This window comes from Stenella coeruleoalba, assembly GCF_951394435.1.
Source record: "Stenella coeruleoalba genome assembly, chromosome: X".
NCBI classification, from domain to species: domain Eukaryota; kingdom Metazoa; phylum Chordata; class Mammalia; order Artiodactyla; family Delphinidae; genus Stenella; species Stenella coeruleoalba.
Window position 1 is genome coordinate 84,553,519 of NC_137152.1, and position 12,526 is coordinate 84,566,044.

General features: G+C 42.5%; 1 protein-coding gene across 4 annotated transcripts in view; it reads right to left on the reverse strand.

Annotated features, from left to right (window-relative positions):
• Positions 1 to 291: 291 nt before the first annotated feature.
• LOC307180778 (thymosin beta-15C) overlaps positions 292 to 12,526 on the reverse strand; it is a 59,366-nt gene continuing 47,131 nt past the window's right edge. For 3 of the 4 annotated variants that reach the window (XM_079911234.1, XM_079911236.1, XM_079911237.1), the window contains 2 exons: positions 1,611 to 1,723; positions 292 to 685 (listed from right to left, as the gene is read on the reverse strand). In XM_079911234.1, the coding sequence (XP_079767360.1) occupies positions 648 to 685; positions 1,611 to 1,723 (151 nt within the window). In that variant the 3' untranslated portion in view covers positions 292 to 647. Of the gene's footprint in view, positions 686 to 1,610; positions 1,724 to 3,391; positions 3,468 to 12,526 lie in introns of those variants that run through there. The other variant, XM_079911235.1, reaches the window with a different exon arrangement.

Consider the following 12,526-nt stretch of genomic DNA (forward strand, 5'->3'; position numbering starts at 1 on the left):
TAAAGCTCAGTCACGTGGAAAGAGGAGGAGTTAGGACTGTGTGGACTAAGATGGAGCTGACAAAATGGAGTCAGTATGGTTCAGCCACACAATCCCCAAAGGCCCTCCTCTGTCCAGATCAGACAGAGGAGGGCCTTTCCCATGTGCCAAATCTGCTGAAGCAGCTTTCCCGCACCCATTTTTTTGGCTGAAAAGTACCCTTGTGCACTTTCATTCCTTAGAAGACCACCAGGAATGAACCACAGGAGCCTATTATAAACATACTGATTATATTTATTATTTTATTGCTCCATTACAAATGAAAATAAACTGTGAGAAGATGCAAAAGCATGCAACTTCATGAAGATTATAAAGCAATAGAGGGAACCATTGTAGAAAGTTAAAAGTGGCTTATCCGGTAGGGGGTGCAAAGACTACAAGCACAAAGGTCATCAACGGTTAGATTATTGACAGCATCTGCCAACTGGAATTTATGCACCAATAGAAGTTTTAAAATGAATGTCAGGGAATGTAGGCTACCCCTGACCTCTTAGCCAGGGATTATGGGTGAGAAGACATCAGAAGATGCCTAAAATCTCTACAAAGTTTTACCAAAAACAAGACACTCAAGCAATGTCGAAATTTGCTCTTGCAAGGAGATCCCCATTTTACGATGTTTGACCACACTCTTTCTCCTGCTGGATAGCTGGGGAAAAAATAAACACAAAGAAATCATTAAGAGGGTATTTACCTAAGATTAAGTTCAGTTTCTTCCAAAAGAATTCCTTGCCAAGTAATTGGAGGCTGCCATACCTTCTTTAAGTTTAGAATGCCAAGGCACTACCCACAAATCCTTAGTCAGGTATGTGTGTGTGCAAATTAATGAGCTGAACGTTTGTTAGACTCAACTGTGTGTTTCTTTTTCCCCATTTGAGAGGTAGATTTATGCCGTTGCCATTTTTACCATGGATCACTCTGAGACTGGGGGGCATGTGAAGCACTTTCTTCAGATTTATCTATCACTATACAATTAGGAAGTTATGCCATTTCAGACAATTTTGACTAACTTTGGAACTTTCAAATAATGCTACATGACAAAACGTTTCCCTTGGCTTGGGGTTTCTCCTGCAGGCTGTAAGCGGGGAGGGCAAAATTGATCCCTTGAACCCTGGGAGACTTGAGTATACCCTATAACTAAACTGATTAGCTCACCTCATCTTGTCATCAGGTAGAGAAGGCCAAAACCACAGTTTGCATGGCTCATTAGGGATGAGATCAAAGACCCAAATAGCTAGATGCAAAAAAATGCCAAATAACAAAAATCGGACAAAACTAAGATGTTTCTAATGCTATGTCCAATATTCCAAGATTGGTTTCAATGTGGGTTTTAGTATTTTTCCACCAAAAACCAGCTTTTTAAAATTCCCCCATTACTACTGGGGCCTACTTTGTGAGAACTACTTATATAAGCAAAGTAAAAAAGGCAATTATTTGATATTTTTTAATGTTATACATTAAATAATTCATACTCTGGTTATTGCTTCCTTTGTGGTAAAATTTACTAGAAGAGTTTATTTACTGAACCTATTAGTTTTCACCATTGTTTGTCTCAGAAAGTCCCCATGACTTACTTTCCTTTGAGGGAAGAGTGTTTTTTTCTTTAGTGTTAGTTTTCTTCAGTTTTGACTTGTCAAACTTCTCCACTTCAGACAAGTCTGGCTTATCACTCATCTTGACTAAAAGACTAAAAAAAAAAAAAAACATAAAAAAAACTTATCTGGTAGAACTATTATCACACTAAGGAGTAACAGCCAAAATTCTCACATTTAATATCAATGTGTATTTTACCTGCTGATTTTCAACAGGAAAACAGCAACAGATCTTAGAAAAGTCATATTTTTATTAGAATACTTTTATTACCCCACATCATTACCCCATTTTTTTTTTTTTTTTTTTTGCGGTATGCGGGCCTCTCACTGTTGTGGCCTCTGCCGTTGCGGAGCACAGGCTCCAGACACGCAGGCTCAGCGGCCATGGCTCACGGGCCCAGCCACTCCGCGGCATGTGGGATCCTCCCGGACTGGGGCACGAACCCGTGTCCCCTGCATCGGCAGGCGGACTCTCAACCACTGCGCCACCAGGTAAGCCCATTACCCCATTTTTGATAGACAGCAAATGCCATTGGATCAGGATGCACTAGAAACCAAGATGTTCTAGAAACCGGGAGCCAATATGTTTGACTTTTAAAATCACAGCAAAAGTAAAATGGAGGTGATAGAAACACATGAGCAGTTAGGGATAGAAGAAAAAATAAGGACTGGGTTTAACCAGCTAATGAATTTGTAAGGAGACAGCACTATTTGAGCACGTTCACTTTGTATTCAATTACTATGAGAGGGCGGCATTTTTCTTGGGGATTAGGGAGCAGCACACAAAAAGGGGTAGCACAAATTGGACTAGTTTCTTTCCATTTTATCTGCCCAAAGACAGTAGATTAAGGGGCTACAATAAGAGGAGGGATTAAATCCAGTCATAACTAATTACATGTCTCACAATAACTCCTTATGGCACTAGTTTGTAAACGCTGTAAGACGGCACAGCTAATTATGATCAAACCAAGAACTTCAGCAGAATGGGATAAACTAGAGCTCATTTCTATTTCACCATATTTTCCCCTCAAGAGGAGAGGGTAGTAGATGAGGCTAGGAGATGAGGTGCCATGTGATCATTCCGGGTTTGTCCAGAAGAGACAATAGGAGACCCCTGAGCCCGGAAAGCAGAGCTCTCCTGCGCGTGCCTGGCCCCACCCTGGTGGGGTAAGACACGTCTAGTGCCCAAACTAGCACTGAGAGGCCCCCAAGCAGCCAGACGTCCCCAGAATGCCTCCCTTCCGTCGAGGTCACCCTAAGACCTTCCTTTGACAAGCGATCAGCCGCCAATCTCCAGAGGGGGGAAACAGGGACTTCAGATACTAATAACAGGGCTGGGTGCATAGACCAGTTTGTTAGCAGCAATCTGCTTACATTTCAAAATAAATATCATCATCGTCGGGAGCCCAGTCCAACCTAACAGCCACGGGAGGGGAGAGAGCGAAGGGCCAGCCCCAGAGAGCCCATTCCGAGCCCCACATTCCTCATCCCCTCAGCCTCGGACTTGCAGCCACAGCGGACTGGCCGCTCTGGGGGCTCCCCCCTCGGACCTTCCAGGGACAGACCCAGGGAGGATTCCGCATCGCGCGCAGAAGGCGGCGCTGCGAAAACAAAGGCGCGGACTCGCCAGGAGGCGCAGATACTAATCGCCCATCCCAGCCCTCGCCCCTCCAATACCAGCAGGCCCAAGACGCCAGCCCCGCGGCCGCCACGCCCTCCTGTCCCCACAGTCCTCTGGCTCTGGCGGGGCCGCACGTCCTCACCCGAAGGCTTGAAGACCAGTGAAAGGTAGACCGCTGAACTGAGACCGCTTGGTACACAGGACGAGGTTAGCCTTCCCATGCGGAACCCCGCAGTTATAAGCTGCGTGACAGACTCCGCCCCCAGACCCCTCCCCAGTCCTCTCCGATTGACCAAGGGATCCTAGACCCGCCTCCTCGCCCCTCCCACCTATTTAGACTTGCTGACCTCAGTCTACTGTCTCCTCTCCACTCAGGACCTCACCCTCGCAACTGGGTGTTGATAACGTCATACCAGATCCGCCTATCCAGACCCCATCCAAGCCCACTGATTGCCCAAGGGATCAGTGGCTGGCCTACCTGCCCTGCTTCTCCCACTACTTTCATCCTGAGAGTCCACTTCCCTTCCTCCCAAGTATACTCACTCCTCCACAATAATAGGGGCCTCTACAATAAGCAGACATATTTTACCCAGTTAGCTTTGATCGTCCAAAACTCCGAGATCCAAGCTGAAGGAGCCATAATCAGGTACTCTTGGCTTTTTATATTCAAAGGACCCTAAGTATGCGGTGACAACGAGTGATGCTCAATGTCTGTTCTGATCCTTGGCCGGGTGTTGGAGGAGGGGTGCTCATGGAAAGGGTGGGTAGTTCAGGATCATTCACTCCCACAACGGGGCATTTCTGTGACAGTGCTACACTCCTATGTAAAAGTCACATTTTCTAATTTTTCAGCCACTGAACATGGTAGCAGTGTAATCAGAGGAGAATCTGCTGAGGCTATTCATCTATATATCTCTAATCCCGAGCACCTTGCTTGGTCTACAGTAGACACTTAGATAAATACCCGTCTTTAGATTGAAGTAATAAATCCAGGATAGAGCAGAATTTTTGGACAGCAGCACCACCCAGTGTCTATGTTGGGAGACAAAAAGGAGACTCCAGTAGTTACTTGAAAGAACTAAATATTCAAGGTCATTTTCTGGATACTCACCCAGAACCTTAGAGCATTAAGGTAAAATGGAGATAGGACTATGTCTTTAGCTTGCACGCCATATTTTCCATAAGGCTCATGTATGGTGGTAGAGATCTGCATAGATCAGCAATTACTCTCTCCTCAAGCATTTCTTAGGCCTTCCCCACTTCTCTCCATTTTCTTTTCTATGCTCTTGTAGCACGATGTGCTAACTTGAGAGTTTTGTATGTTCATTGGAGGAACTGTTAATACAGAAAGGCACACTCATTCAACAAATAACATTCACTGAGTAGCTACAACGTCCCAGGCATTAAATATAACAAACACCAGTGTTTCCACCACTCAGATTTGGATGCTGTTATATTTAGGTATATTTACTTTGTCTTTTTTTAAGGAATAAAAACATTACAGAAAAATTGAGGTTTCCTTGACCTTCACCCCATTTCCATTCCCCTCCCACTTCCCCAGGGTTACTCCTATCCTGAATATGATATGTAGTTTCTAGCCCATTTTTCTTTCACTACAGATTTATGTGATCTGTTTCCAGGAGCAACATGGACCATTCTGTGGACCAGTGCTCCAGGTGTAAGACTGAATTTCCATATCTCTTGGGGTTGACAGCAAGCCTCAGACACTCACCTCCCCACACCTAGCTGAAACTTCAAAGTCTATCTTGAATCTATCTGCCTCAAATCCATCAGAACTCATCTCATCAATGTCCAACCCCACTTGTGTCAGTCACCACAAGAACCCCCATATCCCCGTGATACCCCTCAACTCCCACATTCTAACTTCCATAAGGCTGTGACCATATTCTCTCTTTAGCTCACTTCTCACACCCCTTCCTTACTCCTAAAACACAATGCAACCTCAATAATTCCTCCATATCGCCACCCTCTTCTCTGAATGTGCCTTTCATTGTCTTGCCCTAACAGAAACCAGGCTCTTCCCTGAGGACTCTGTGTCCCCTGAAGCCCACTCAAGAGAAGTAGATGATTTTCCTCTCCCATCACCATTGTACCACAGAGCCTGAAGCTCTGGTAAATGTCTTCCTTGCTTCTCACTGCTGCCTTTAGAGCATTCCTCTCCCACATCCCTGAAAACCTCCAGCTTTTGACAGCTTGTGTCACCAACTAGACTTCATTGTCATCATCTACCAAACCTCAGTGCTCCTCTCCCTCATTTCTCAAAGATTTTAGCTCCTGGAACTGTGTCATTCCCAACGGTAGTAGTCCTGTCTTAATTCCTGGTGAGCTCAAGAATGATCATTCTGATACACTGGCTCCTTCATTTCTCCTTCACGACATCGACCTTGACCCCAACTCAGCTACTCATTTGCATGGCCATACCCTAGGCCTTGTCACAGCAATTACAGCAATCCCTGCATAATCTCAATTTCAAACATCCCTCTTTATGACCATCACCTCTTTTTCCAACTCATTCCCTTTGGTACCCAGACCCCACTGTCATTTTTTTTTTTTTTTTTTTTTTGCGGTACGCGGGCCTCTCACTGTTGTGGCCTCTCCCGTTGCGGAGCACAGGCTCCGGACGCGCAGGCTCAGCGGCCATGGCTCATGGGCCCAGCCGCTCTGCGGCATGTGGAATCTTCCCGGACCGGGGCACGAACCCGTGTCCCCTGCATTGGCAGGCGGACTCTCAACCACTGCACCACCAGGGAAGCCCAGACCCCACTATCCTTTAACCTCACAAAAATCTCCAGTCCATTGGTTTTGCCAGATTTCACCATCTCTCGGTCCCTTATTGTTTTCTCTCCCCTCCTTCCCTAGCTCAAATGTCATGCTCAGTCTTTATAATCACTCACTGGCATATACCCTCCAGTTTCCTGCCCCTCTCTCACTTTGTTTGCTTCCCTGGCAAAATCATAACTCTAGCTAAGTCCAAATACACCTCAAGGAGCCTGAACTCACACAGCTAAACCTGGTAGAGGAAAATACACAACCACAAACTTTTGAACTTTCCCCGAGCTATCAATATGTGGTATGATTCTCTCTTGTGATGCTGGGCAGCAGCAGAGAGCTGCAGCTCCCAGTCAGCCACATGATTATGGGGTAAACAACTCATACTGATATACTTCCAATCATTCTGTACCCATTCAACCATTCTGTTTTTCACTTTCAGTACAATATTCAGTAAATTACATGAGATATTCAACATTTTATTATAAAAGAGGTTTTGTGTTAGATGATTTTGCCCAAATGTAGGCTAATCAATGTAAGTGTTCTGAGCACGTTTCAGGCAGGTTAGGCTAAGCTATGACATTGGGTAGGTTAGTTGTATTTAATGCATTTTTGACTTATGATATTTTCAATTTACAATGGGTTTATCCAGATGTAGCTCCATCATAAGTTGAGGAAGGTCTTTAGATCTCTTTCTCTCACACCAGTTCAACAATATCACTACCATCTCTCACCCCTTTATCACCACCATCAATGTTGCGCTCTCTACTAGGTTGTTTCTGTCAGGATACCATCATGCTGTTATTTCTTATCTTCACGTAAATACATTCTCATCATTATATATGGAATATATATATATATATATATATATATTCTCTTAACTCCACTTTTGCAACTGCTAGCAACCTATTTCTTTGCTGCCCTTTGAGGCACATTTTTCTTTACAGATGTATGTAATATACACCTCCACGTGCAATATTTGAACATGAATATTTGAAGGCATCGTTTGAACCAGTTCTTGGTCTAAGACCACATTCCCCTAGGCTTTCTACCTACATCAATCTGGTGTCAAGAGGGAGCCCCAGACAACTTTCCTTCCATAGCCCCCTACCCTCTCTGCCTGCTCTCCACCTCACTCACTCTGCCACAACCATGGTCTCTCTGCTGTTCCTCAGAAAAGTCACAGTCACTCTTGCCTAGGGCTTTTTCAATGTCCATTCCATCTGTCAGGAACATTCTTCCCTCAGATATCCACTTGGACTACTCCTTCACCCCTTTGTGATAGTTGTCTCTATTCAGTGTTTCCAATTTTTCTCCTCCTTCCTATTCTCATTTGAACACATTCCAATCAGGGGTCCACCTCCACCACTCCACTGAAATTGCCATCCTCAAGGTCACGACTAGTTTCTACATTGATCAATCCAATGGTCAATTCTTAATCCTTACTGGACCTATCAGCAGCACTGGCACAGCTGATGAGCCCCTCCTCCTCAGTTCACTGTCTTCAGTTGGCTTCCAGGACCCCACATTCTCCTGGTTTCCTCTGACCTCACTGGCTGCTTCTTCTCAGTGACCTTTACTGGTTCCTCTTCTCCTCCCAGACCTCTTAAAATGGGAGTGCCCCCGGGCTTGGTCCCTGTTCTTCTCATTTCTATCTACACTCCCTTGGTGATCTCTTCCAGTCCTATGCTGTAAAACACTTTCTATACTGATAACTCTTAAATTCAAGTCTGCAGACCAGATCTGTATTGCTGCCTACTCAGCACCTCCACTCAGATGTCTAATAGACATCTCAAACTCAAAATGTCCCAGATTAAATTCCTAATCATTTCCCCCCAAACCTGCTCCTCCTACAGCCAGCCCCATCTCAATTGATGGCAATTATATCAGTCCATATGCTCAGGCCAAAAGTCTTGACATTATCTTCAATTCCTCCCTTTCTCTTCCACTGTACATCCAACCCATCAGGAAATCATTTTGGTTCTAATTCAGAGTGTACCCAAAATCCAATCATTTCTCACCATCACCATTGCTACATATAAGGTCTAATACACCACCTTCTCTCATCTGAATAACTAAAATAGCCTTCTAAGAGATCTCTGTTTTCATTCTTGATCCTCTATGGTTTATTCCCTACACAAAAAAATTAAGTGATCATTTTTAAATATAAATGAAATCCTTGTACTTCTCTGCTCAAAATCCTGAAAAGATAGCCAGTTCCATTCAGAGTGAGAACCAAAGTCCCTACAAAAGCCCTACATTTTCTGGCTCTCCATTATATCTCTAACCTCCCCATCTGCTCTCTTCCTTACTCACTCTGTCCCATCTGTGGCCTCCTTACAGTTCCACTGAAAAGCCAAGCTCACTGTTGCCATAGGGCTTTTGGAGTGCTCTTTTCCAAGTTATCCATTTATTTAAATTCTCTCACCTCCTTCAAGGCTCAAATCTCACCATTTCAATGAAGACTATCTGAACTATCCTATTTAATACTGCAACCTGCCCATCCCTATTCTGTCTTACCCTGCTCTGCTTTCATCATTCTCTAACACACTATACAACTTATTTACTTGCTATGCTTATTGCTTTATTTCAGTCTTCCTGCATTGAAATGTAAAGTCCACGAGGGCAAGATCTCTGTTTTGTTCACTGATTCTAAGTACCTAGAATTGTGCACAAAATGAAGATTTGTTAAGTGAATTGTTTTCTCATGATTTGTGCTTCATGGTAAATTATATCACACTGTGTGTAATCATCTACAACTTGATTTTTTCACCCATTATGCTTTCTAGATTTATCCATGTTCATGCATGTTCATGTTCATATGTACATCCTTTTTAACTGGTATATAATATTCCATTGTATGAATAATTTCCTTATGCGTTTCCATTCTTGTGGACATTTAGGTTGCTTCCTTTTTTTCTATTACAAACAGTGCTTCAATTAATATTCTTGTTATAGCCTCCTATTACTCTATAAATGTGTTTCCTAGAAGTGGAATTGCTAAATGACAGAGTATGTTCATCTTCAACCTCACTGGACATTGGCAAATAGCTTGTCATAGTAATTGCACCAATTTACACACATATCAGCTATAGAAGAGTCCCCATTTCCCCCACATTCTTGCAGATAAGTATTTTAAAATTTCTTTTTACCAATCTAAGAGGTGAAGATGAGCATCTCCCTAGTGTTTGAATCTGCCTTTCCCAGATTATTTCATGACATGAGCACTTTTTATAGGTTTTCTGGCCAAAGTCATTTCTTCTTCTGTGAATTACCTTTTGATAACTTTTACCCATTTTTCTTTTGTTTGTCCTCTTAATATTGCTTCTTATGGATGCTTTACATATTCTATATTCTAATTATTTGTCTGTAACATGTTTTGCAAAATTTTTTCTGCAATCCTATTTTGTTGGTTTGGTTCACAAACCATTCCTATTTGGTTTACAACAAGTGTAACTGGAATAAACCTGTTTAAGGAAAGAACAACTTTTGGTGAGCATGCAACTCTACTGGTGGGAAAGTATCCTATTAGGCAGGTGTTGAAAAGGTTTTACTTAAGTATAAAATACATACAGAAAAGTGGACATATCTTAAGTGTGCATCTTGATGAATGTTCACAAAATGAAGACACCCATATAACCAACCCGCAGATCAAGACCATCCTTTATCCATCAATTATCCATCCTTTCTCCACTCTTTTGCAGTGCCACATCCTTCATAAATCAATTTCCTGTATATGCCATTTCCAATTTTGTAATCGATTGTCAAGTTCCACAAAAATAGGCCTGTTAATATTTTGATTGGAACGTTATTGGACTTATGGATTAATTTGAGATGAATTGCTAACTTATTGACATGAAGTCTTCCCATGCATAAATGCAGTATTGTTGGGAGACCCAATCCACCATGGGCCCTGAGCATCCCTGAGTTTTATTGCTGAGTATGCCAAAAATGCAAGTCCCTGAAGACTGTTTATCTGAGCCATTTCTCAGGGTCATGTTTGCAATAAAGGATGAAGAAGTATCTCCCCACAGACAAAGAGCAGGCTTGCTTCTACTTTCCATAAAATCAGTGGAGCTTCCAAACTCATTGTTCCTCTCCTGTAATGCAATCCACTATGTGTGCAGCCATCTATCATGAGTCCTTTACATCATCCTTGTGGGACTTGGGGGAGCATTAGGAACAGATGCAAACCAACATGAAGCTCTGGTTACTGCTTTTGTTGTCAATAATAAAGTTCTTTGTCTCTCACCCAAGAGTCTCATGTCTTATGCCAGAATCCATGAAACTAGGGCAGGCTAATGTCTTAACTTGTATATAGGCAAAATCCCAGACCCTGTGCAGGTCTTGACAAGTATATTTCTTCACTTTCAGATATATTTTAAATGTCCTTTAGTACAATTTTATACTTTTATGCGTAATGGCTTGTTCATATTTGTTAGCTATCTTTTTAGCTGCCTTATAGATTTGGGGGCTACTGTGAATGGGTTATTTTTTCTACTGAATCTTCTAATTGGTTGTTGAATTCTACATCCTTTTTAAACATCACTAGTGTAGCTATTCATATGGAATAATGTATTTTTCCCTCAACAGACTGTTGGCTTCTCTTGAGAGCAGAAACCATGTCTTATTCATGTCTGTATTTTTCCAATGAAATATTTAGTTAAGTTAACATTTATTGAACATCTACTATGTATCAGTTGCTAAATAAGGAGTGAGAGGCATTTAACCATCAATAAAACAGGGTACCTGCTCTCAAGGAGTTTATAAAATGTGAAGAAGACCAAAACATCCACAGACTATTACCATTAAGAAAGTTATATTATGCATGATAGCAGAGATATAAACAAAGTACTATGGAAGTAGGGGCAATTCAATGTGATTTGGAGGATTATAGAAGTTCTCGTACCATATGGTGTATTTGAGTTGGGCCTCACAAGGTAATCAGCGTCTGGACTGGTACAGATGGAAAGCAGAGGAAGGGAGATGACTTCTCATACCATGCCTGGCATTCAAAGTCATCCACAATTTAGCCCCAAGCTATTTTTCTGAACCCAGATGTTTAGTCTTCGAGGAGATAGGAACTAGCCTCTTATCTGTTAGCCCTTTCCCAAATTCATAATATTTGAGTTCCACCTGTTGCTTTACATTGTAACACACTGATTAAAAACAGAAGATTTAGAATCAGATAAATTTGGATTCTGGCCCAGGCTCTATAACTTACTGACTATGAGATCTTGGGCAAATGAAAACTAGTAATGGTGCTTATCTCACAGGATTGTGTGATAGATTAGATAATTCTTGTAAAGCTTTGGTATAGTTCCTGGTACAGAGTATGCACTCAGTATACATTAACTGTTATGAATGGTAAATCTATTTTATCCATCCCTCTGGTATTAATTCTCAAGTCAATCAAAACACACTTATTGGGCTTCCCTGGTGGCGCAGTGGTTGAGAGTCCGCCTGCCGATGCAGGGGACACAGGTTCGTGCCCGGTCCGGGAAGATCCCACATGCCGCGGAGCGGCTGGGCCCGTGAGCCATGGCCACTGAGCCTGCGCGTCCAGAGCCTGTGCTCCGCAATGGGAGAGGCCACAACAGTGAGAGGCCCACATACAGAAAAAAAAAAAACACACACACTTATTGTATATCCACAATGTGTAATAGATTGTATTAGATATCATGGAGAACACAAAGATGAATAAGACCCTTCCTCTGCCTTCAGTGACCCGTCCAGTAAAGGATATAAAATGTGTACACAAATAATCATTAGGCAAGGCAAATTAAAAGACCTGGATTTTCTCTCTGGCCCTCCATAGCATGAGGAAGTTGGAACATGATCACCAAGATTACTTCCAAGTCTAACATGATTGTATGACTTCTATGACTGTAAGTGCTACATCAAAGTTACTAAGTACCAGGGGAAAGTGGAAAAGAGGTTAAACCTGATTCTACCTGGGAGAGTCGGGGATGCCTGCAGAGAGGAAATGACATTTGAATTGTGTTATAATACACGGGTATCATTTGGTGAGGGAAGAAATGGGAGGAATGGAATTCTGTGAAGAGAGAAAAATAAGAACAAAGGGAAGTGTAGGGCACACTCAGGGAATACCCAGTAGTCTTGTATGGTTGGAACATTGGGATTCATAATGTTTAAGTAGGGAAAAATATAGTGGAAGCAGTAAACTGGTGTCAGATCATGGAGAACCTTGAATGTCATGTTAAACCATTTGGATTTTATCTATAAGCTGTTCACATTGGAAGCTGTTAAAAAAGAGTTGTGGCAATTGTTCAGGTGTAAAATAAAAAGGGGCTGAACAAGGGCTGCGGGTCTAATAATAGAAAAGAAAGGACAGAAATCTTTCAGCATTTTCTTTTTTTTTTTTGGCCGCACTCCGCGGCTTGTGGGATTTTAGTTCCCGGACCAGGGATCAAACCTGGGCTCTCAGCAGTGAGAGAACAGAATCATAACTACTGGACTGCCAGGG